The following is a 25853-nucleotide window of genomic DNA, read 5'->3' as shown; positions in this document are numbered from 1 at the left end:
TGGTCCCATGTAAAGCCCGTTCACTCTTTCACCATATGGTATCAAATCAATGCTGTTTTTTTACATTTTCTAGCATAAAGGGTAAGCACACACAGAGAATCTGTGAAATGTGCAGGAGCCATACATCATCAATATATTAAAGTAATATACTAGTCCTTCCCAATAAATTAGAATATCATCAAAAAGTTAATTTAATTCAAAAACTGAAACTCATATTATATAGATTCATTACACACAGAGGGATCTATTTCCAGCATTTTTTTCTTTTAAAGAGGCTCTGTCACCACATTATAAATGCCCTATCTTGTACATGATGTGATCGGCGCTGCAATGTAGATAACAGCAGTGTTTTTTTATATAGAAAAACGATCATTTTTGACGGAGTTATGACCTATATTAGCTTTATGCTAATGAGTTTCTCAATGGACAACTGGGCGTGTTTTACTTTTTGACCAAGTGGGCGTTGTACAGAGAAGTGTATGACGCTGACCAATCAGTGACCAATCAGCCTCATACACTTCTCTCCATTCATTTACACTGCAGATAGCGATATATCTATATTCTATTTGCAGTCACATAAACACACTAGAACGCTACTCATGTGTCATGACAATGAATATACATTACCTCCAGCCAGGACGTGACGTGTATTCATTCTCCTGACCACTTCTGTTGCGTCTCTGTGATTTACAGCACAGCACAGCGAGATCTCGCTGTGAATGACAGTTTACAGCGTAATCCCGCGAGACTACGCCTGCTATGCTGTAAATCATAGAGACGCTACAGAAGTGGTCAGGAGATTGAATACACATGACGTCCTGGCTGGAGGTAATATATATTCACTGTCATGACACATTAGTAGCATTATAGTGTGTGTATGTGACTGCAAATAGCGATATAGATATATCGCCATCTGCAGTGTAAATGAATGGAGAGAAGTGTATGACGCTGATTGGTCACTGATTGGTCAGCGTCATACACTCCTCTGTACAACGCCCACTTGGTCATATAGTAAAAAACGCCCAGTTGTCCATTGAGAAACTCATTAGCATAAAGCTAATATAGCTCATAACTCAGTCAAAGATTATCGTTTTTCTAAATAAAAAACACTGCTGTTATCTATATTACAGCGCCGATCACATCATGTACAAGATAGGCCACTTATAATGTGGCGACAGAGCCTCTTTAATGTTGATGATTATGGTAACAGTTAATGAAAACCCCAAATTTCGTGTCTCAGAAAATTAGATTATTATAAGCCCAACTTAAAAAATGATTTTTAATATCGAAATGTTGTCCTACTGAAAAGCATGTACAGTATATGCCCTCAATACTTGGTCGGGGCTCCTTTTGCATGAATTACTGCATCAATGCGGCGTGGCATGGAGGCGATCAGCCTGTGGCACTGCTGAGGTGTAATGGAAGCCCAGGTTGCTCTGATAGCGGACTTCAGCTCGTCTGCATTGTTGGGTCTGGTGTCTCCTTCCTCTTGACAATACCCGGTAGATTCTCTATGGGGTTTAGGTCAGGCGAGTTTGCTGTCCAATCAAGCGCAGTGATACTGTGGTTATTAAACCAGGTATTGGTAGTTTTGGCAGTGTGGGCAGGTGCCAAGTCCTGCTGGAAAATGAAATCAGCATCTCCATAAAGCTTGTCAGCAGAGGGAAGCATGAAGTGCTCGAAAATGTCCTGCTAGACGCTGCGCTGACTCTGGACTTGATATAACACAGTGGACCAACATCAGCAGATGACATGCCCCCAAACCATCACTGACTGTCGAAACTTCACACTGGACCGCAAGACACTTGGATTGACGCCTCTCCACTCTTCCTCCAGACTCTGGGACCGAGATTTCCAAACGAAATGCAAAATTTACTTTCAGCTGAAAACAGGACTTTACCACTGAGCAGCAGTGTTGGTCCACTGTGTTATATCAAGTCCAGAGTCAACGCAGCCGTCTACCAGGACATTTTAGAGCACTTCATGCTTCCCTCTGCTGACAAGCGTTATGGAGATGCGGATTTCATTTTCCAGCAGGACTTGGCACCTGCCCACACTGCCAAAAGTGCCAATACCTGGTTTAATAACCACAGTATCAATGTGCTTGATTGGCCAGCAAACTCGCCTGACCTAAACCCCATAGAGAATCTACCGGGTATTGTCAAGAGGAAGATGAGAGACACCAGACCCAACAATGCAGACGAGCTGAAGGCCGCTATCAAAGTAACCTGGGATTCCATAACACCTCAGCAGTGCCACAAGCTGATCACCTCCATGCCACATTGATAACACCTCAGCAGTGCCACAGGCTGATCGCCTCCATGCCACGCCGCATTGATAACACCTCAGCAGTGCCACAGGCTGATCACCTCCATGCCACACCGCATTGATAACAACTCAGCAGTGCCACAGGCTGATCGCCTCCATGCCACGCCGCATTGATGCAGGAATTCATGTAAAAGGAGCCCCGACCAAGTATTGAGGGCAGATACTCTACATACTTTTCAGTAGACCTACATTTCAGTATTAAAAATCATTTTTGAAATTGGGCTTATATAATATTCTAATTTTCTGAGGGACTAATTTTTGGGTTTTCATTAACGGTTACCATAATCATCAACATTAAAAGGAAAAAATGCTGGAAATAGATCACTCTGTGTGTAATGAATCTATAGAATATAGGAGTTTCCCTTTTTTTTATTGAATTACTGAAATAAATTTACTTTTTGATGATATTCTAATTCATTGAGAAGGACATGTATATTATATTAAGTTGAACAGTTCAATGGCATGTTCAGCTCTGCTGCATCTGCATATGTACACACTCATTATTTTATTTATATCATTGGGCATTTTTACCTTGTGGAGATATTTGGCAACCATTATCCGATGAGTATCTAAATGTGTTTCTTCTGTGCTCATATCTTGGTCCCATAATTTCTTCTCATATTCCTAGAATATTCCAGAAAAAGGTCAACACATTAAAGCAGTAATCTGGTTGATATGGGCAACCGCTCCACATTTTGCCTACAATAGTTTTTATACAAAAGGCCCAGTGCAGACAAAAAGTGAACTCTTCCTTATAGATGATATGAGATCTGATGATAGATATAGAACATATGATTAAAGAGATAGAATGACCCCTAGAGATCGGTATAGAAGACATTACCTTATAGATTATATGAGATCTGAAGAAAGATTTACAAGATATGACCTTATAGATCATATAAGACTAGTTTTTATACATAAGGTCCCGTCACAGACAAAAAGTAAACCCCTTTTTTATAGATATGAGATCTGATGATAGATATAGAAGATAGGATCTTATAGATAGAATGACCTCCAGTGATAGTTCTAGAAGATATGATGTTATAGAAGATATGAGATCTGATGATAGATGTAGAAGATATGAGATCTGATGATAGAAATTGAAGATATGACCAAAGAGATAGAATGACTCCTATAAATAGGTATAGAAGAGATTACCTTGTAGATATGAGTTCTGATTTTATATATAGAAGATATGACTAGTTTTTATATATAAGGCCCGACGAAGACAAAAAGTTAACCCCTTTCTGATAGATAATATGACATTTGATGATGTATACAAGATAGGACTTTATGGATAGAATGACCTCTAGTAATTGGTATAGAAGATATGACCTTGGATGAAATATATATAGAAGACATGGCCTTATAGATCTTATGGAGAGTGTATACAATAACAAAGTTTATAATGCAATTCAAAGTGGGCATGCACCAGTTCTGTAGAGCTATGAATGGGCTTTCCAAATATTTTCCCCTGGTGGACTTAAAGTACATCAGTCCTACACAGTTCGCAGATATATATCGGGAAGAGAAATCTGCATATCCTAGTAAATCGTATTGGTGTTCCTCCTCCTTTAATATATGTAATGAAATATTTTTACCACAAAAATCTTGTCTGGAATCTCTCGCTCCTTTATGGGCACCAACTTGTAGTTGCGGAATTCTGCCACTTCCTGATTTCGGAGCTGTAGAAGGCGGAATCGTTTTGATCTGCCGAGGTCTTCATCCGACACAAAGTCAAACTCCTTCTGCAACTGCTCAAGTCTGAAGAACTCCGGAACATAAGTGTCCCCACTGTGTGCGATCTTTATAAGAAAATGGTGATTGAATCGATGAAATAGACCAAGAAAATCTTTATTTAATAACACCTTAGATTCTGTGTGACTGAGTAACTTCATACTAAGGGCAAATATTGTGTGATTGTAGCCTGATGTTAAGGAGTTTAGTAGAAACTTAAGAAAAATACATTTTGTGGATTTCTAGGGGGAAATATCTGATAATCACAAAATGACTTGTGTACTGTATTGTTTCTATGGGTTTCTAGACGAATGCCAATAATCCATCATACATCTCACCATTATGAGTTGCATAAGCGCTGCATTGCTGGGATCATTGGGATCAAGTTTGGATTCTGCTGCCCACTTGGCTAATTTCGTCATATCAGTCAGTCCTGAAGCTCCAATAGAAGACACGGCATCCATGTTATTTAGGGCCCTGTCAATAAAAAGTTATTAACATTACAATAAAGAACACATACTCGATGATCTATAGACCACAGAGTATAGTAAAATGTTCAGAATTTAATGGTATTGTCTCTTTCATATTGAAGCCGCCGCAGAGATCACATGATTACCGCAGGTCTGGCTTCAAGCACTCCCGGCAAACAGCTGAGGAAGTCTTCTCCAGTCAGACATTTGCTGGGGAAATGTAGTATTACACTGGGGTTATTAAGATGAATGGCCGTTTATGTAATACATGGGCCGCTTGAGTCTGCCAGAACTGGAGCCACTCTTGCTGAGTGGCTCCCAATTCTGGTTCATAGAGGGGGGTACTAAGCGGGGCACAAACTCTATCATGTCCATATGCCCTAACAGGGCATATGGACTGGGGTTGTCTTCATGAAACACCTCATTTAATATTCCAAATACATAAATAGCCCTTCTCCAAAAGAAAGAAAACTGCATCTAATCTTCTATTGACCTGGTTATCATTTCAGTATTTGTCCTACTCCAGAAAAGTCATAGAACATGAGTAAATCTGCTTTTCTTCACAAAGTCACAGGACTAAGCGATATAATTTTGGCTACCTGCAGCCACCACAAGAGGGAGCTTATATCATTGAATTCTATGGGTTCTGTATAAATCTATATATGCAATAAGCTCCCTCTAGTGGTTGCTGCAGGCATCCCGAATTCTATAATTTAACTCTGGATATACAGCATTTAGAGCTCTAACTGAAAAACAAAACCTCGACTCATAAAGATATGTTAAGAAATTAAATCACCAAAGAAATTTTGTGAACCTTTATAGATTCAATAGATTCTGACATTATCGGAAATGTATTAAGGTTATATGGTCACATAATACAGATACACGGTGTACTATAATCGGTCAGTCACTAACTTACCTCTGAAGATTTTGCTGTGAAAGAGGGGGAACCAATGGTACCCCATTCTCCCCAACAGCCCAGGATACACAGTATGCGACTTTTCCAGATGTCATCAAAGCCACCTTATTAGTTCCATCAGCCTCAAAGGAAAAGGGAACATCTAAAAATATTAAATAAAATGAATTAATATGAAAGAAGGGGTCATTAAGGGGGAAGGGGTAGCGATGTGCACGCATACCTTCTGCTGGCCATCCCAGTACTAGCTAGGCTCTACTGTTAGGCCATGCCCCTGGATTACCATGGCAGCCTTTGTTGTTAGGCCCCCTGCTGCCATAGCAACCCATCAGCACCACGTGATCATGTTACAAGGGCACCGATGGGCTGACAGAGAGAGCACACTCCCTCTACCAAACTCCTTAGATGCCATGGTGGCTATTGACCATGGCATCTAATGAATGAAATGATAAGACGGGAGCTAGCTCCGATCCCAGCTGTTACAGCGGACCCCCACTCCTTATGGCGTGGGCTTACCTTGAGAGCCCACGCCATCAGGGTGCTGTACATGATATTTGTGTGCATGTTAATGTGACCCTGCTGCTAGGTCTAACTAGCCACAGCATAGCTATGACAGTTGTCACTTGTGAGGGATATTTTCCCTTGTAACTAGGGCTGCGATGGCTTTTTGGGGGATATATCAATAAAAACCAAACGTTAAAAAACAAAACAATTAATCATAATAAATACTAATAAAAAGTAATCCCCCTCCCCGCCTATCATATGTGTAGCACTTCCACAGATGCAGTGACCCGAATCATTAGACACTGGCGAAATAAAAAACAATTTATACACAATTACTTATTTTTTACATGATTAAAACGGTTTGAATCGGAAAAAATTTTTTTTATATTTATATATTTACTTTCGTATGCAGCATATGCCCAATAAATTCTCCTTAAACTGAATCTATGTTTTAACCCCTTGACACATTATCACGTACATGTACATGTTAAGCATCATAGGGAAGTATGGAGCGTGCGCTGTTCCTGGCCGTTTAACCCCTTAACTGCGGAGGTCGATCACGACCGCAGCATCTGAGGTGTTGAAAAGAGGGGCTGGCCCCCTCAGACAGCTCAACCAGGCCCCCTGCAATGAGATCGCTGGGTGCCGATGTTTGCCAAGGCAGCCCCGGGGCTTAATGAAGGCCCCCTGGACTGACTGCCTTCACTCTGCCTCTGGCTAATAGATACCAATAAAAACTAAAGCTCGTCCCGCAAAAAATAAGCTGTCATGCCGCTCAATCCACGGAAAAATAAAAATAAAAAGTTATGGCTCTCAAAACTTACTAAAACCCCCCAAAAAAATGTAACACGTTTTTGTTTTTTTTTTAAAGTAGTAAAATATAAAAAAAACCTATATAAAATTTGCTATCACCGCAATCGTATTGAGCCGCAGAATAAAGTTAGGTTGTCATTTTTACCGCACGGTGAAAGCCGTAAAAACGAAAACCAAAAAAACAATGTAGAAATTGCATTTTTTTCCAATTTCAGCCGGCAAAGATATATTTTTTGTTTCCCAGTACATTATATGGTACTTTAAATGGTGGCACTAGAAACTACAACTCCTCCCGCAAAAATTAAGCCCTCACACCACTATTGACTGAAAAAAAAAAAAAGTTATGACTCCTGGAAGGCGGGGAAATTAAAATGGCTCAGTCCTTAAGGGTTTAATATGGTCCAAATATCTGCATCTATTAGTAAGGAAGTGCAGAAAATAAAGTGAACAGAATACATATAGTACCTAACATCAGAATAGGATGACTACTACAAAAGATCATTAATAAAGCCACAGATTCCTATAGAAAGAAAATGTTCCGTTTTTTCAGCCTCCAAAAATGTTGAAATTACTAGCAGACCTGCAGCTGTCTCCATCACTAGGTGTTCGGTGAGAGGCGCCTCTTTGTCTTGCTGGGTGTGACGGGATGATCCGGTGATCCCAAGATCATAATTTACCTTTATACCTTTCCTTTTATCACGTTCCTATGGTTCCAAGTATGTAGCCTTTTATACAGCACAGTTTTGCATGACTTATTTCTTCCTGTATTTCATTACCATGGTGGTGTAATGGAGATGAATGACAGTATATGACCTATAGATCCACACGAGTAATATAATGCCTGCAGATGCTAGAACATATCTGGTCTGTACACTTTAGCCAAGCGCCGCATTCTGAAGCCAGTCACAGATGCTCTATGGGCACCTAAGTTACCTGTTCGATGGGTTTACCCCTTCGGACTAACTACTATGAAAAAGGGCCAACAAATCATCATTCGTACACCTGGGGACCTAGGCAATGCTTGGAGCAAGCTATAGATAGACCCTATGGATATCCCTTCTTGGATGACGGTATCATTGGATTTGCAACCACCACCCCAGCAAAAGACTTGGCACGCTACATCCAAGACCAAGTCTCCGAGAGGCAAAAAACGTCATAAAGCTAAGGACACTTCATCTGTCTCTCCTGGTATCCATGATCGGTTTCTTTACAGGATTCTGTCCTTGAATAGTTGTTGAAATTTGCAAATGTTGTAGATATGCCAGTCGAGAATGACAAGTTTAGATAATGCATATCTATCTATATATGTCGAAAGATTGTTCACATATGTTTTGATATAACTCCTGTATGAATATTTCCACTAGTCATAATGGATAACCTTACACAGTTGCATTACCCTCCCCCATCTCTCTCCTATGGATAATACAATGCATTGTATAGCGGATTACAGTTTGAGCTTTAGTATAACAATGCCTGTATGGAGATCCTTTGTACCCACCTTTCCCTTCCAGCGTACATATCACTGAGGTGATTCATATACAGTTGCGTAAAACGCTCACTTCCATTAAAATATTTGGCGAAGGACATCTTGTTTTCAGAGGGGACCTTAATGTTTCATTAGACCTCCCCTTAGACTCCACTTCTACTGCGAACCTTGTGTCTACCTCTGCTATACGTCAACTTAAGTTCCTTTTGTTGCAAGTGGGGATTGTAGACGCATGGAGAGTTAATCCCTCGGTAAAAGACTATACTTATTACTCCCCTCACCACATGGACCTTATCATAGGATTGACTACCTATTCATTCCCCTACCCCTAGTTTAGTCCCTAATTCACGCTGACATAGGAAATATTACAGTTTCGGACCATACCCCAATCTCCCTTACCCTAGAGTTATGCCATTTCCCCCGAAGAGAATAGACTCGGAGACTGAATGATACAATCATTGCACAAGAAGAGCAGAGTCATGCTCTCGCACTGAAATTGGAGGAATTTTTCCGATTTAATGACACCAGAAATCTCCAGGCCCATTCTATGGGAGACGCAAAAGGCTTTTATGAAGGGGCGGGGGGGGGGGGGACGGGGACGGGGGGGGACGGGACGACTTATTGCCTTGTTTTCTTGTGTTAAAAAGCAAAGAAATGCCCAAATTATCGATTTGCTTCAGAGTATATCAAGTTTGGAAATCTCGCATAAACATTCTAGTTCTGTTTTGGATTATCATGCGCTATGTTCACTACGTCGGGAACTTAAAGATCTTTGAGCTTTAACCCCTTCAGGACACAGCCTGTTTTGGCCTTAAAGACGAAGCCGATTTTTTTTTCAAACCGGACATGTGTCACTTTATGTGGTAATAACTTTGGAATTCTTTTACCTAGCCAAGCGATTCTGAGACGGTTTTCTCATGACATATTGTACTTTATGTTAGTGAAAAAATTTGGTCGATAAATTCAAGATTTGTGAAAAATTTAGCGTCATTTTGCGGGAAGGGTTTAAAGCTGCTAAGGCTTTTCTAGCAGCACGTAGTCAAATATACCTTCACTGAGGTAAGGGATCAAAATTGATGTCCCGTTTGATTAAACAAAAAAACAAATCTAAAACATTTATACAGGCTATTAAGAATGAACAATGGGTCCGAGTGACCTCTATCCCACTTATAGCGAAAGCTTTTCAATCCTTTTATTCCTCTGTATATAATTTGGGTGACTCGATTGGGGGACCTGTATTGACTCCTCGGGAGAAGCGTGAGAAAATGAATAGGTTCTTAGCATCTATTTCGGTACCTACTCTCTCAGAGTTGGACTGTGCAGTGCTCCTTGCGCCTCACTAAAGAAGAGATGGAGAAGGTACTGAACTCTATTCCATTGGGTAAGAGTCCATGTCCTGATGGCCTTCCGATTTCTTTTTACAAAAAATTTAGTCATTCCTTACTTTAGGAATCTCCTCTCCCTAAACAATCATTGGAAGCTTTTATAACTTTATAATATTCTTCCTAATGAGGGGAAAGATCCTAAATTTTGTGGGAGTTATAGACCTATCTCACACTTGAACTGTGACTTGAAATGGTGGGCGAAAATTTTGGCCCTCCACATTCAACCTATGTTGCCTCAAATAGTGAATGAAGAGCAAGTAGGATTCGTAAAAGGCCGGGAGGGTAGGCATAACATCCGTAGAGTTTCGCACGCTATTTAACAAGTCAGGCGCCGGGGGCGCTGTATGGTCCTTCTCGGCACAGATACGGATAAAGCTTTTGATAGGGTCTGTTGGGAGTACAGGAGAGCTACCCTACTTAAAATGTAATTTCCCCCCTATGTTTATCACCGTTATATTTTCTCTTTATGCTTCCTCATCCGATTGAATTCAAGTAAACGGTACCTCGTCTGGATCCTTTTCTATAGCAAATGGGACTCACTAGTGTTGCCCTTTATCCCCATCCTTGTTTTGTATGGTGATGGAAACACTTCTCGCAAAATTGGGGCAGAGAGGATATTGAAGATCTGCGAATGGGGAATCATTCACACATTGGCAGCCTTTGTTGAGGATTTGTTATTGGTCACGAACCCTCTAACAGCCTTTCCATTGATACTGGATGTCTATCATTTTTGGAGAGATTTCTAACTTTAAAATAAACTATGACAAAATAGGAGGCCCTGGGGGTGGATTTGCCTGTAGCTCAACTCTTCGCTCTGAAAGAGATTTCTCCTTTTACGTGGCCCCCAACTGCTATTAACGATCTGGGAGTTATGATTTCTGCAGATATGACTCCACTTTTGTCACTTAATTTTATGCCAGTTATTTCAAAAACCCCAAAATTCCTCTCTCAACTAAAAATCCCCTATATCTGCCGATATATCTTTAGAGGCTTGTCAAAAACATTTTAAATATCTTTATATGTGTGAACCTAAAAGTGCTTAATATGTACTGCTAAGGACAGTTGTCACTTCAGCTCAAAGATCTGCTGAAAAACAGCCTACAGGGGGATGGCTATTCTATTCTAAGTCTTCTGGTATATGACTGCATTCAGCTGTTACAAAGGCAACGTGAGAAAACGTGATGACATTGTATTTCTTATGACTAAAGATATGTACTAAAGAGGAGATTGGGATATTTCCATATTTAGAATGTTTATGAACACGGTTTGAACACTGACGCTGCGTTTCATGGTCTCTCTTCGGGAGGCCGGCTGCTGTCAGATCTACCATTGAGAGAGCATTCACTAATTTGCAACTCATAGACAAACGCAGATAATGTCCAACGTTAACGGACAACTTAAATTCTGCAGCGACATTCTCTTCATTTGGACATGGAAAGAGCACTCCTCTCAGATGATTTATCTCACCTGCTGTGGGCAAAATTACCGTTACCTCCGAAGAAGGTCTTGATTAGTGATCGGACCCAAGGGATGCTTAAGATAGGTCAGAAGACAGGGGCTCTGTCTATGTTTCATGGAGGTCTCATCGTTGGCTCCACTGGGTGCTTTACCATATTTTAGTAGTAAAACGCAAATTAATCGGTCTTCAATGTGGACGCTTCTCAAGACCTGTAAAAGTAGCAACTGTGGTTGCCTCCCAAGAGCCCCCTGAACTGGATACTCTCCTAATACAATTCCCGAATACTAATCCTACTTCTACTTTCGCTATCTCATCCATATCTTTTCTACATAAATATAACTTTAAAATCAGCGTGTCGTAAATTCCTAACCACTAAACCATCTCCTTACCCAGATTCCACATGGTTAGGAAATTACACTCTTCTACCCTCGGCCCCATCTAGATCCCTGTCTAAGGCCGGATTCACACGAACATTGCGCATCTCGGACCTGAAAAACGGCAGTTTTTCACGTCCGAGGTGAATCCGTGCTCTGCGCTGCGGTGCACGAGGTCTTACATTCCCCATAGATTAGAGTCTATGGAAGGATGCGTGAAAAAAATAGGACATGTCCTATATTCTCACGGACCCTTCACACAGTCCGTTGAAACAACGGCCATGTGATCGACCACATTGAATTACGTTTCAACGACCGTCACATGGACGTTTAACACACTCTTGTAAATAAGGCCTAAGTTATATTCAGGTCTCCTCATACAGCAAGCCCCACCTAAACCCTAATTCTTGATGGAATGGGAAAAAGACTTCAGTATTACTCGCAAAAAGAGGTGGATTTTGTGTTCCTTCGCGCACACAGATTTTCTAGATATGTGAGGTACCAGGAATACCCTTATAAATTAATTACGAGATGGTACCTACCGCACACCAGCTTATCTTTACAAGATACGTCTGTCCTGCTTCCGTTGAAGGATTGCGTACCTTCTTCTAAAGTCTTAATCACTTTCATGATGTCCACTGCAAAACTACGGATTCCTTTACAGCGGAGGAAGAAAGACCCACCTACGATAGCGTTATGGTGGTACTAACATTTAACAGAGACCTCCGTATACAATTTTGGTATTCAGGGGATAAACCGTTATTTCTTAGATAAGCCATGGGACGATGCAAAGTGACTCTGATGAACCCCCCCCCCCCCTCACCTAAGAGGAGGTATACATTATCATTTGCTTATAATTTGCGCTTTGTTGATATTGCTTTAATTTATGTATTTATTTTTATTTAATTTCATGTACTTGATCTCTTTTCCTTATATTAAAATAACAGGACAAATCTGTTTAGTTAAGTCTACACAGAAGTGGACGGAAGGTCCTTCCTATACTTCACGTCTCCGTATTTGTTTAATTCACTAATCTTGCGCCGCTGTCTCTGGATTTTTTCCCATAGAATTTAGAGAGGTCTACTTTATCATAACCTTATGACAGGTCATTCCAATATCCAATTCGAGATCCTGATTATGTTTTTCTTTTTGTTATTGGACTATGTCTGTTCCGTGTATTGTGAGCTTGTATTTTTCTGTCATTATTTTCTATGTATCAAGAATTTAATAAAAAGATAAATTTAAAAAAAAAAAAAGGAAGGAAGGAAGATGGAGCAGGGGTGTAGATTGGGCTGGTGGAGCAAGTGCCCGGGTGCTAGGTGGAAGATGCCATTGGGGACGCCAATAAGCCATTCTGCCTTGATCAAAGTATTGAGATTGAGGGCAATGATCTGAATCTTTGTTCTGGGTGAAGGAAATGTTAGTTACGACTCAGACAAATAAAAACATATAAAAGTATATAGTTGTTGGAAGCGGTTGCAGTTATTATTGGAGCGGACTCCGTCATTTTTAGTGCTTTGCCAGTATAAACTGCACAACAACAGGTTCTTATTTATCACCATTTCACTGCCAGTGCTGCATTTTCAGACTCCTGCCGGGCAAAGACATTTTTTATCTAACATATCGAATACTTGGCTATTCATCAGACAATTTTAAGATTACTAACTACATGAAGTTGTAGTTTCCATCTAATACAGTCATTATTGCTCAAATGAGATTTATGAGAAAAACCATGTCCACATTAACATGCAATGGCAGTCCGCTCAGCCCACAAGTTCTTTCCTCACAGACCCGGTAGACAGTTATATAATACATCTTTGTTGGTACATTGTTCTTTGTAAGCTCTCGTAACATACACATCGATAAATGATTGCAAATAGACATCTCAATTGTATTTGTCATGAAACCACTTGGTAGACTGCCCAGTTGTAGTACATAGGGTTGGGCAATTAATCAAATTAATTTGATTAATTCGCCATTTGAGGTCTTCATGATTCTCTTTCTGTACAGAACTGTTAAAATGGTTTTATTTTCCCTGAGACGGGTCAGGGCGTTGTGTCGCTGCAGCTGGCAGGGTGCAGTTATTTCAGAGGAGGTAGCACAGTAGAATTTTTGCATCCTCCCCGCGCCATGAAAAAGGCCTGCCGGGCCCACATTATTTAGGGGTGCAGCTCAAACACTCCTCTAACTGCCGCCAGCCAGGTAAAGAGCTCCTAAGTTGTTCTCAAAGAGAATTGGGGACTGTCCAACTGGGATAACAAATACATTCTTGCACAGAATAGTCCTACCATTATCTATAGAGGCTAGTCTGTGCAGAAATACAGTTCTCTATTGGCGGATGACATAGCATTTATAATGCTGCATCTATATTAATGTAAAAGAATGGGTTTCAATAAAGTAATATACACATGATCAGGTTATTGAATCCCATTCTTTTACATAAGGGAAAATTCATGCACAGCAATTCCTTAAAGAGTCATCAAGACATATCAGAAGTTTGGATCGATGGGGGTCCAGGTGCGAAGATCCCCACCATCACTGAAACATAGGTGCAGGATTGTTCAGCTAAGCACTTTGCACGGTCGGTTGTGATCGGCTTTCCTTGCATGGTTGAAGACGGGCTCATAAATGTTCTATGTGAGCCGTATTGAGCGAGCACCAATAACAGCCAAAGATGCAGGACGCACGGCAGAGAACTTAGTTTGAGCAATGGTGGTGGTGGGGGGGGGGGGGTCTCAGGACCCGGACCCCCATTGGTCAAGACTTTTGTTAGGATGCTATGACATATCAAAAGTGTTCTAGAAGTACAGTTACTCTTTAATAATATATACGGATTATACACAGAATGTGTTTATTATTTTATTGAACCTGATTCTTTTATACAAAAATGCTATAGACATATAATTGTTTTAGTAAAAGTCGCAAAATCTCCCGATAACTAGCTTTACACTGTATGCCGGTGGCCTTTATGGGAAGGCGCTGGGCATGATGGGAGCTCCTTGCTGGTAAGTCCAGACTCGACTCCTGCGGAAAGTCGTCCTATTTACATGTGTGCACAACCAATATAGCATTTTTTTTTCTTACATTTTTTTAAATTAGTTGTATTCAGATAATTTTTTATTTTTCTGGGGACTAACAGTTTTTAAATTAAAACAGATACTGTAATCCTAGTGATAGGTCCTCTTTAATGGGGTCTATAGTTTGACGTGGAGAAGGATAAACTAAAGGCTCCTTTAGACCTGATGCATATGGCTGGATTACAGCGGTTTTGTATGAAGCCATAATAAGGCTACCAAATTTTAGTGCATGGGGCCTTTATTGTACCACCGTATGCCTCCAATTTCATATGGAGGTTTTTCCTGGTGGATTCCGTTGCTCCATTGGATGTATTGTGGAAGCATTGCTTCTAGGAGAGAATAACTCTCATCCAACGGAGCTTGCGCGGCAGCACTTGGGAGGCCGTATCGCTCCTAACTAGGTAGCTGTACAGCCTCCGTGCACACAGCTTTGATGACACATTAGTGAGCATGGAAAGGGGATGCTTAAAATCTCATTTCAAGTTTTAAACATTTTTGGATAGAGGGGTTGTCTCCTTTAGATATTTCTCTTCTAGTCAAAGCAGAGAGACACGACAAGCATGTGTTCATATACAAACGCATGAATAGTAAGGATGCACTGTATGTGCGTTATGTCCGGGGTCATACATCGAAATGACGTGTGTCCATAGCGGTGATCGAAATGGGCCCACTTCTGTTACTGGTTAAAGGGTAACTACATCTTTTTTTTTAAAAACTCTTGACACGTCATAGTGACATGTCAGAAGTTTTGATCGGTGGGGGTCCGAGCACAAGACCCGCACTGAGACCCGAGCACTTCTGCCTTTTCATTTTAGCGATTGGTGGAGGTCTTAGTGCTCAGACCCACACCGATCAAAACTACCGACATGTCAAAAGTTTATTAAAAGTTTAGATACACTTTAAGAGAACCACACCTCTAACCACCTGGGACAGGATGACTTGGTGCTTATTTGCCCCCATCTCCTTTCCATGATCCTTGGGTTAATTCCCCACAACCTTGTTTGGGAATGTTGTGGGCCTGTGGAGAGGGGATCTCTGCAGAGGCTCTCCCTAACCTTAGAATAAGGCTGTTTTTTACATGTCACAATATCGATGCATGTTACACCCCCGATTCTACTGAACTAAACTTAGATCACCAAAAGGTTAAAATGCACCTGTTTTTTTATTGCCATATGAAACCAGCCTATAAGGGGTTCCACCAAACTGGCACCTTTATTGTAGGTATGCCCTTTGAAAATGCCCAGACAGATCAAGCACGTACCCTACCCTCTCGTCCAGTGAAGAAGAGAGGTATTACATCAGATGCGGAGACTCAACAGAATGGCTAACCCAGACCCCAGAGTACATAGTGTTCAAGACTAAATTCAATAATATCATAATATACAGTGCTATATCTAGAGACAAAAAGGACATTTACATACCGCTGCCAACGCCTTCATGATCATACATGACCCTCTGGTTGCTGCTAAACTCAATCTCCTCCACTGGGGCTCTCCCAGTTAATACATTAGTCTCTGGAATAGGCACAAAAACCTCAGCCAGCAGGGTGCCACCACCGTGTCCCACTGGTTCATAAACCTAAAAGAAGGGATCATGCAGCTTATAAAAATATAGTAACAATTTATTGCAATTTGAAGTTTGCAAATGTAGAAATATTAGTAATTAATTTGACCTTAAACTGTACTTAAAAATCTAAATTTGGATTTTTATGTTATTGACAACTTCATGTTCATGGTTACAAGGATATCTTATGTAATGAAGAATAATACAGAATGCTGCATATTGTCATCACATTGTAAAGGGTAACACAACCCAATTGTAAATGGTTATTTTCCATGACTGGAACTCCTCCTGACAAGTTTCTAATAATAAAATAAATATGTAATGGCAGGAAGGAGGTGAAGGGAAAGTGAGCCCTAATCTACCCACCGCCCTGTCCCTACCTACTTGCAACGACCCGCCCTAGGCGACGGGGTACAACTGGGCGGCGGTCCCTACGCTGTCTAAGTGCACGGGAGAACAAACAGGGAACACGCAAGGGAAGGGGCAGTAGCCCACGGAACGCCACAAGGAAACGGAGCGGTGAATGAGTTGTCAGGACCAGGATGAAGTGGAGTATACCCAAGTGAGCACGGAGGAGGAAGCAAGCCGGAGGCAAAGCAAAGCGGGTTAAGCAGAACAGCAGCAAGGCAGAAGCACGGCAGAAGCAGGCTGGAGCAAGCAGCAGTGGGGCCAGGAATCCAAAAGAATTACAAGCACTGAGGAGGAGAACACAGCAGGTAATAAAGGACAGGGGGCGGAGCTAACTCCGACTGACCAGGCCGCGATAGGCTCTCCCACTCCTTAGCCTGCCACCCTGGTTGGTGGGAGATGGTGTCAGTCGAACAGGTCTGGCCTCAGGTGTGGATTGATTAATCCCAGGAGTATACCTAGACGTAGTACCTGGCAGATCCCTAACAAAATGACTGTATAAATTTGCATTACAGAAGCCAACATACATATATTCCACATACCAAACTATAGACGCAGTATGTATGGATGTATGTGTGATTGTATGGTCATCGGTACCTGTAACTTAATGCTCTCCGGCCAGTTATAAATCTGTAAATTGAAGATCTGTCCAAGATGGACTCTGAAGTCTGACCCCAACCGGTTTGTCACAGTTCTGGACACCTCCTTGTTGTTGAAAAGTATCTTGATGAACAATGAATGTTTCTGTAGGTCTTCGCGTCTCAATACTTCTACCCTATAATGTGGTGGGAATATAGAAGCCTTTTAGAACATTAATTAAAACAGAAAGGCAAAAAAAATGATTAACACAGATTTCCAGAGCTTTGTACTAAAACTGTTCAAGTTATGGGTCTCAGGGTTTACAATAAAAACACTACATTTATTTGTTAAAACTTCCATGTCTTAACTTCCTTTCCATGCAGTTCTGTCACAGGCAGCCAGCTACATTGATTTGCAGAAATCCAAGTAGGAGGAGAAGCCAGCTACTTCCTTCCTCACTGATGTCACTATTGTAATACACCTTACAGTCTGTAAATTATGGTAACATCTCAGGTCCGCTTGATGAAAAAACAAACATATGGTCACTCATACCAGGTCATTTTTTCACACTCTACCAGTGAATATTTAGTCAAGCAGGTCTCTTTGTGATGAAAAACATGAACAAAAAGATTATCTCACATTGGCCAAAATGACAGTGGAGAGAGAAAAGAGGAAGAGGATTCTCTGGTTGACGGATTGAAAGAGAAATTTGCCTCATGAAAACAAATATAGCTGACAATGGAAGCTGTCAGACAGCTACTTCGTGTCCCAGAAAGAGACAATAGGAACCCAAATTCTTACAAAAAGAAGATTGTGCACGGTTATAGCACATATAGATTGAGGAGCTCAGACGAGTTCTAATTTTTGGTTGGAGACATGCTAAATAACACTACTAAATATTATTTACTGGGATCTTGCCTCTTTCCTAATTAGGAGTCCAGAAGATATCCTTTTAGTCAGTACACTGCCAATGCTCGATCCGCATAGTAGTTTCATTTGTTAGCCTATAGGATAGGAGCTTTGACAAATTTATGCTTGCTTGTAATAACCAGGCAGTGAGGAAGTAAGCAGAGTATCACTGGAACATCACATTACATATAAGAATGACTGATAAAGTCACAGCGACAGGTTTATCAGCGGTAAAGCAAGCAATAACTTCAGATGCAGCCTTGTAGATTACTCCTTGAGTGCACAAATTTGACTTGCTTGACCATGGAAATCACTGATGGACAACCATGTAGAAAATAAATAAAAACGAGTTTTATTTCATTGCATTAAAATCACATCACAGCATTAACACGTTTCAAAATAATTAGTTTTTCCTCATAGAGTACTATGAATGAAAACTGTCTGAAACGCGTCAGTCAAGGTGTTATGCTATTCATACAAGACATCATTTATCACATTTTATTCAATGCACACATTACCTTGGACACATGTTGTTAGGGGTAATGGCTCCAGAAAGGCTCAGTTCAGGATGCAGAATAGGTTCTCCAGGTCTTCTCCTGATGTTAGCCGCTTTATCCCGAACTTGTAATTCTACCTCTTGTCTGTCTATCAGACGAGGGGGAAAGGGTTTGGTGGGTTCTTCTCCTATATGTTCACCATCTGCCTCATCGTCATTTTCCACACTGTCCTTTTTCTTTTTATTCTTCATTTTCTAGGTTTATTTTATATGTTGCAGTTTAGAAATAGTTACATTTTTAAGTTTAAAATAAAAAAAATTAAATATCATGTAGATAAATGAGTGGCAAACGATCAACCACAGATAAAGGTGAATGAAGGAGATCATCACAGTGGGGTCAATAGTAAGACATGTTATGTGAATTGTGGCCCTTGCAATCAGTACAATCTGACCATGTGGTCCTTGGACCAGAAAAAGTTGTGCACCCCTGGTATATGAGAGAACACATTCCGCTTTTATACCTGTGCCCTTTTCCATGCCTTCCATTGCTGAAGATGATTTTTGTATTGCTTCAGATTCTTCTCATACTCCTCTGTATATTCTTCCATTTGCTCATTTATTTCTGCTTGAATTTCATCTTCATATTCTTCCTCATCAACTTTCCTATTAACTTCTTCCCTAAAGTCAAAACATGCTTTAATATCTGGATTTTATGTACATTTATTACACTTATATAGCGCCCGTCTCATTCACTGCTTGACACACATGTTCTGCATATGTTTGGGACATTGGTTTTAATAAGAAGATCTTAGACAATGTTGGCAAGGTCTTAAGAAGTAGGGAATTTTCTATATGCAACGAACGCAAATCTATCTATATATGGCAGCCTGCGCTTCATCTAATGCTTGTACATGTTTGACAACAAAGGTGGAAAAGTTATTTGATCGTCGAAATGACCATATAGTGCTGAAACTTTGGCTCAAGTTTTTGAGATGTTTTGGTATAGTATGAAACAACAACAAGGAGTGTTCCGTTCCAATATAACGTATGGAAAACTTGTATGTGGTAAATCATTTGGCCATATTTCTATATATTCTAGAATGTAAAGTCCTTTTTTATTTGGGTGTTATTTATCCACAAACCCTGTGCAATGTCCGATTATAGGGAGGGCAAATGCCGCAAATGCAGATGGGCCTCCACCACTTTGGGCTCTCCACCATCCCCTATTTAAAAGTAATTCAAATGACTGAATATTATAAATTAAAACAATGTAATAAAATATAATACTGCTAAAATGTTATGCAATAATTCGGCAAATGTTACTGACCAAAGCTAGCTAAACCTTGGCCCACTTAATGTTCTTCTGCACTGTTTTTGAGGTTAACATGTTAGGGATATCGTATACCACGGTGTACAAGAAACAAGATGTCAAAATACACCACCACCTTCATCATGACAAGAATGGGAGTTATTGGCCAAAATGTACGGTAGTGCATGCTATACATAAATAATGGACACTACCTCTCGCTAAGCCCTCTGAGCCACTCAGACACGCCAGAGACCCCGGTGTAGGTGCTTCATATCTCTATAGAGAAAAGGTCTGATTGAGATGGCCCTCTGAGATTCCGACTGACCAAGAGGACTCACATTATTTAAATATAGTGAACACACTTTTAGTCTCAACCTTCTACATTGGAATCTATTTGGTGACCAAATATGCTTGAGTCTGTCCTGGTAAAAAAAATATCTCTTTAGAATTCAGTAGACCACTCTAGTCCTTCAGGGCTGATCCCAGTGACATTTTAACATAGCTTCTGTTACATAAACACACCCTACTCCCATTGTGGTGCATGAACATAGTTATAGCCCCAATTCACTTAAATGCAGATGTGCTGCAGATCCCTGTACAGCAAGAGGCACAATGCACGGCTGTTCAGGGGTAGACTGTGTAGGGAAAATCATTATGAGGATCAGACCGCCACCGATCAGAAAGCGATGGCACATTCTAGTAATATGCCATTTCTTTTGTGGATCGGAAAACCGCTATATAATTAGTTCAGAGCCCCTTGAAAAGCCTCACTCCCCAAACTTATGTATGTCCCCTATATAGTAACTCTAGTTGTCATCACATCACAATTTTAGACACATGCTTCTCACCATCTTTCTTATTCCCAATTCCTATCGATCAGAAATCTAACATCAAAAATTATGATGTCTACAGTCAAATCCATGTCATGTCATCACTACGTACTTTCGCATGTAGAGTTTCACTGGGGTATTGGTGAACTTCTGAAAATCACGCAGGGACTTAATCTCTTTCCAAACTTTAATGAGGGATTTGAGGAGAATTCTGTCTCTTTCTTGCTCTGCATCTCGATATTTCCTGGTCTGCCTGGGATGGAAAAAAAATATATAGGTCATCAACAATTGTAGGAGCCCAAAATATTCCATGAGCCAATGCTTATGCCTGTTTTGCCTGTGCTAGTCCAAGAAAGAAAACCATAGAAGCATGTACATTTTTTTCTAACTATTAAAAAGACTCTACTCCAACTCCTTAAGGCTCCGTTCACACTAGCATTATAGCCTGTATATAATGGAGCCATGACCAATACACTGTAACCCTTTTTCAAACAAACACTATTTTTCCATATCAGCAATAATTTCCTACAACTATGTCTTTAAGAAAAAAATGCAGAAAATACTTAATAGGGTGGTCATGTTTATAAAACCTACTTTAAATACCCTATAGGGCAATTACGAGAGCAGCTATGAAGAGCAACTCCCGCTCTAGGGGACCTCGCATGTATTTGCATTATACAGACAGCCCAATGATTTCAATAAGATCTGTGTAATGACTCATTTCCCCTGTAGAGGCGCTGCAGAAGAATTCAATATTTGTTGCCAGGTTCGCTTATGGTTTACACACAAATAGCTTGTAACAACTAGAGACAGCCAGAAGCATACAATCCCTTTAAATACATCAGAACTGCTGCAATAATACAGTACATTGATGCATAAAGTTCAAGTTATTTTATTTATTCAGAGAAATTTTTGATTAATTTCACGAAAAAAGAAAAACATTTTTAATTTAAAAAAAAATATTTTTTTATTTTAAATAAAAACTTATTGCTCCTGCAGAGAATACTTCTCAATAGCTTTTGGTAACAAAATCAATACTACAAGATGAGTAAAATATTATAAGAGGGAATTAGATTTTTATTATGGCCACAATTTATGTACCATGGTATGATTCCAATTAGGAGTTATCTAAATTTATTAGGAGAACAGTAAAGCCACACATAAGTGAAAACATTTCTTCTCAATATGTCACTTTTCCAGCATACTTCAAGAAGACTTTTTATGAGGTAATTTACTTGAACCAAAGCCTTGTGGGGACAAAGCTCTGCCATGTGGAATCACTTCTATGGTCACTGCTGTACTCTATGGAAGGCAGATGCTATCAACACTCTCAATAGGAGTTCCAACACTTGGACTACCTGGCAGTGTTTTATGCGACCGTAAAAACACGGAAAATATAAACATTTGGGAAAATTAGTCACATGCAATTTTTGTACCTTATAAAAGTATAATAGAAATGACAACTGTTTTTATTATGGGGACACATTTTTCCCGATTGTGTGTGTGTACCTGTTTTTATTAAAATCAATAACAATTTTGAATATGAAAAAAAATAAAGAAATGACAACTGACCCAAATGAATCTTGCTCTATAGGAAAAAAAATATTCCAAGTGACTAGCAATTTAGTTTCTTAGTGCCCAACTGGGCGTGTTTTTACTTTTGACCAAGTGGGTGTTGTAAAGAAGTGTATGAGGCTGACCAATCAGTGACTAATCAGTGTCATACACTTCTCATTGTTCCAGCCCAGCTTCTTTCACTGCACAATCACACTGGGCTGTGGATCATGCTGGGCTGGAACAATGGGAAGTGTATGACACTGATTGGTCAGCCTCATACACTTCATACACTTCTTGCCCAGTTGGGCATTAAAGAGGCTCTGTCACCAGATTTTGCAACCCCTATCTCGTATTGCAGCAGATAGGCGCTGCAATGTAGATTACAGTAACGTTTTTATTTTTAAAAAACGAGCCTTTTTGGCCAAGTTATGACCATTTTTGTAGTTATGCAAATGAGGCTTGCAAAAGTCCAAGTGGGTGTGTTTAAAAGTAAAAGTCCAAGTGGGCGTGTATTATGTGCGTACATCGGGGCGTTTTTACTACTTTTACTAGCTGGGTGTTCCGATGAGAAGTATCATCCACTTCTCTTCAGAACGCCCAGCTTCTGACAGATCACGCTGTGTCGTCACTCACAGGTCCTGCATCGTGTCAGACGAGCGTCGGCCACATCGGCACCAGAGGCTACAGTTGATTCTGCAGCAGCATCAGCGTTTGCAGGTAAGTAGCTACATCGACTTACCTGCTAACGTCGATGCTGCTGCAGAATCAACTGAAGCCTCTGGTGCCGATGTGTCCTCGCTCGTCTGACACGATGCAGGACCTGTGAGTGACAACACAGCGTGATCTCTCGAGAACACGCTGTGTGTCTGCACTGCCAGAAGCTGGGCGTTCTGAAGAGAAGTGGATGATACTTCTAGTCAGAACGCCCAGCTAGTAAAAGTAGTAAAAACGCCCCGATGTACGCACATAATACACGCCCAGTTGTACTTTTACTTTTAAACACACCCACTTGGACTTTTGCAAGCCTCATTTGCATAACTACAAAAATGGTCATAACTTGGCCAAAAATGCTCGTTTTTTAAAAATAAAAACGTTACTGTAATCTACATTGCAGCGCCGATCTGCTGCAATAGCAGATAGGGGCTGCAAAATCTGGTGACAGAGCCTCTTTAAGAAACAAAATCTAAAATTGCTCATAACTTGCTAAAAAATGATCGTTTTTTAAAAATAAAAACGTTACTGTAATCTACATTGCAGCGCCGATCTGCTGCAATAGCAGATAGGGGCTGCAAAATCTGGTGACAGAGCCTCTTTAAGAAACAAAATCTAAAATTGCTCATAACTTGCTAAAAAATGATCGTTTTTCAAAATAAAAACCACTGTTGTTATCTACATTCCAGCGCCGATCAGGTTATGTAGGAGATAGGGCACTTATAATCTGGTGACAGAGCCTCTAACTATTGAGCTATAGCTGCAGTCCACATGAATACATGGAGTTGCATGAAATCTTGTGGACTGCAGCTGTCACTCAAGATTTAAAATCAATTAATCAAATAGGACTACACAATGTCTAGGTGTAGTCCTGGCCTAATTGGTCCCATTTTAGTAACTTACCTGATTTCCACTTTATATTCAGAGATACTTTGTTCAGTCATTGTGCTGGAGACATGGGCAGTTCCCCCAGAGGAAATACTATGTACAGCATTCCTCAGTGCATGTAACTTAATCACAGAAAAAAAAAGAAAGAAAAAGAAAGACAGAAAGTCAAGTTTTTACGGATACAGGGAAAAAAAAAACAATTCTGCCCTAAAGTAATGTAAAAAAATAACAATTGGTATGCACGGAAAAGTCCTGATTATTACAATATAACATTATTTATTCCGCACAGTGAATGTAAATAAACCAAAAATTTTTTTTTTGCAAAAGCGGTACAACAAACATTTTTGGGGACAATCTTCGTATAGAACCGCAGAATAAAGTCAACATTTAATTTTTACCACACGATGAACACCGTAAAAGCAAACCCCCCCCCCAAAATGGAGCAATCGCTGTTTTTCTTCTATTCCACCTCACAAAGCATTTGTTTTCCGTACATTATATGATGCCATAAGTGCCATCATATGGCTTAGTCAACGGGGAAAAAAAAAAAAAAAAAAACTCTTGGAATGCAGGGAGGAAAAAACTAAAAAAAAAAAAAAAAGAATGGCTGTGGCAGGAAAAAATTTCATTTGCTCAGTGTCTGGAAACTCTAGAATTACTCTACATGAACAGTTCCATGCCCAGGCAATCCACAAGTCTAGTATTTTGTAATGTATAATTCAATATTCTGATTATAAACTAAGATTAAGTGATAATCAACCTTATTACCATGGGGGGGAGCCCTGATAGATATATCCATTCCCGTAGAACCCCTCCTCTATTCCAACCTCAAAAAAGCTCGGTGTAATGGTGAGTAAAACATTCGATAATTCTTGCCCAGCATTACTTTCTGAGGTTTAATGATTGCTTTGTCGGCCACCTTGCCAACCCTCTTTGCCCTAGATTAGCTTGCCACCTCGTCTATAAAATTGACAGTTCTTGCTGCGGTCTTATGGGGAACCCCCAGCCAGGTTCCAGGAAACCCTAGTCCGGAAACACTTGAAGAAACCCATCTTTGTCGCTGGGCCTCTCAGCAATTCAAGGTTTCAATATGATAAAAACACTGTCAAAGTGACCTCTTCTGCAGATATAGAACCACATACCTTGTCTGACAGGAGGTTGGAAAGGTTCTTCTGCTTCCTTCCCAGATACTGATCATAAAGCTGGGATAACTTCGATGCTAGGACATGCTCTCTACTATAAAGTGGGTGATGGGTAAACACAATCCCTGAAATATCAATATCCAACTGAAACTCTCCTTGAAGTCCTCCAGACTCCACCATGTACTGGCGTGATTTCATGGATGGGACTGCCTGAGCAAAACAGAAGATAAAAATGTTTAACATTGAGAAGGATATAATCTACTGGGATTTTGAGAGTCTATTTTCCTAAATGCTCAGTCTTTGCTGGCAACCTATATCTGGCATGTAGAAGCTTTCCTGGTAGACTTCATATGTTTCCCACTTATAATTTTTAACACTTCAAGGTCAGAAATATAGCGTTGTATAGTCTTCTAAAGGTGGCCATACACATTAGATGTATATCGGCCGAACCAGCTGATTTGAGCGGTACCGGCCAACCATCTAATGCGTATGGTGATGTTCTGACACTCCCCTGACTACAGATGTTGGGGGAAAAAAGGGTCGAACATGTCGGATTACTACATGCCCGATACTTTTGTGTGCAAGGAGAGAAGCCATTGCCAGAGGAGTCTGGCAGTGGTTTTACTCCTTCTCCCTATGGAAAACGCATGGCCAATTTGAGTGCGCACGTGTATTGGGGGGGGGGGGGTTGGGGGGCGGGAGGAATAGCTCTTAGGCAAGTGAGCATTCGGCCAACAGCTATATAAAATGTCTGGCCAGCTTAAGACAGTGTCAAGGATTTTAGGATCAGAGACAGCAGCTAAAGAATAAAGAGTCCCTGGAGATAGTGTTTAAATACTGAAAACAATAGTTGGCCATAGACCTAATGACTCACTTATCATTCTGACTGTAAACTGTAAATCGCTCCAATAG

The 25853-nt window shown here is 40.4% G+C and overlaps 1 protein-coding gene across 1 annotated transcript in view; it reads right to left on the bottom strand.

The window, feature by feature from the left end:
- Positions 1 to 25853, bottom strand: part of CC2D2A (coiled-coil and C2 domain containing 2A) — a 78975-nt gene that overhangs the window by 31979 nt on the left and 21143 nt on the right. Inside the window, exons 11-21 of the mRNA XM_075858261.1 lie at positions 24942 to 25151; positions 23815 to 23921; positions 20756 to 20896; positions 19026 to 19182; positions 18527 to 18759; positions 17118 to 17295; positions 15971 to 16127; positions 5455 to 5596; positions 4404 to 4542; positions 3930 to 4133; positions 2860 to 2952 (exon numbers count right to left, since the gene is read on the bottom strand). Coding sequence (XP_075714376.1) covers positions 2860 to 2952; positions 3930 to 4133; positions 4404 to 4542; positions 5455 to 5596; positions 15971 to 16127; positions 17118 to 17295; positions 18527 to 18759; positions 19026 to 19182; positions 20756 to 20896; positions 23815 to 23921; positions 24942 to 25151 — 1761 coding nt within the window. The remainder of the gene's footprint in view (positions 1 to 2859; positions 2953 to 3929; positions 4134 to 4403; positions 4543 to 5454; positions 5597 to 15970; positions 16128 to 17117; positions 17296 to 18526; positions 18760 to 19025; positions 19183 to 20755; positions 20897 to 23814; positions 23922 to 24941; positions 25152 to 25853) is intronic.

This window comes from Rhinoderma darwinii, chromosome 1, assembly GCF_050947455.1.
Source record: "Rhinoderma darwinii isolate aRhiDar2 chromosome 1, aRhiDar2.hap1, whole genome shotgun sequence".
Lineage (NCBI taxonomy): Eukaryota > Metazoa > Chordata > Amphibia > Anura > Rhinodermatidae > Rhinoderma > Rhinoderma darwinii.
This window is presented reverse-complemented; position numbering and strand designations above follow the sequence as displayed.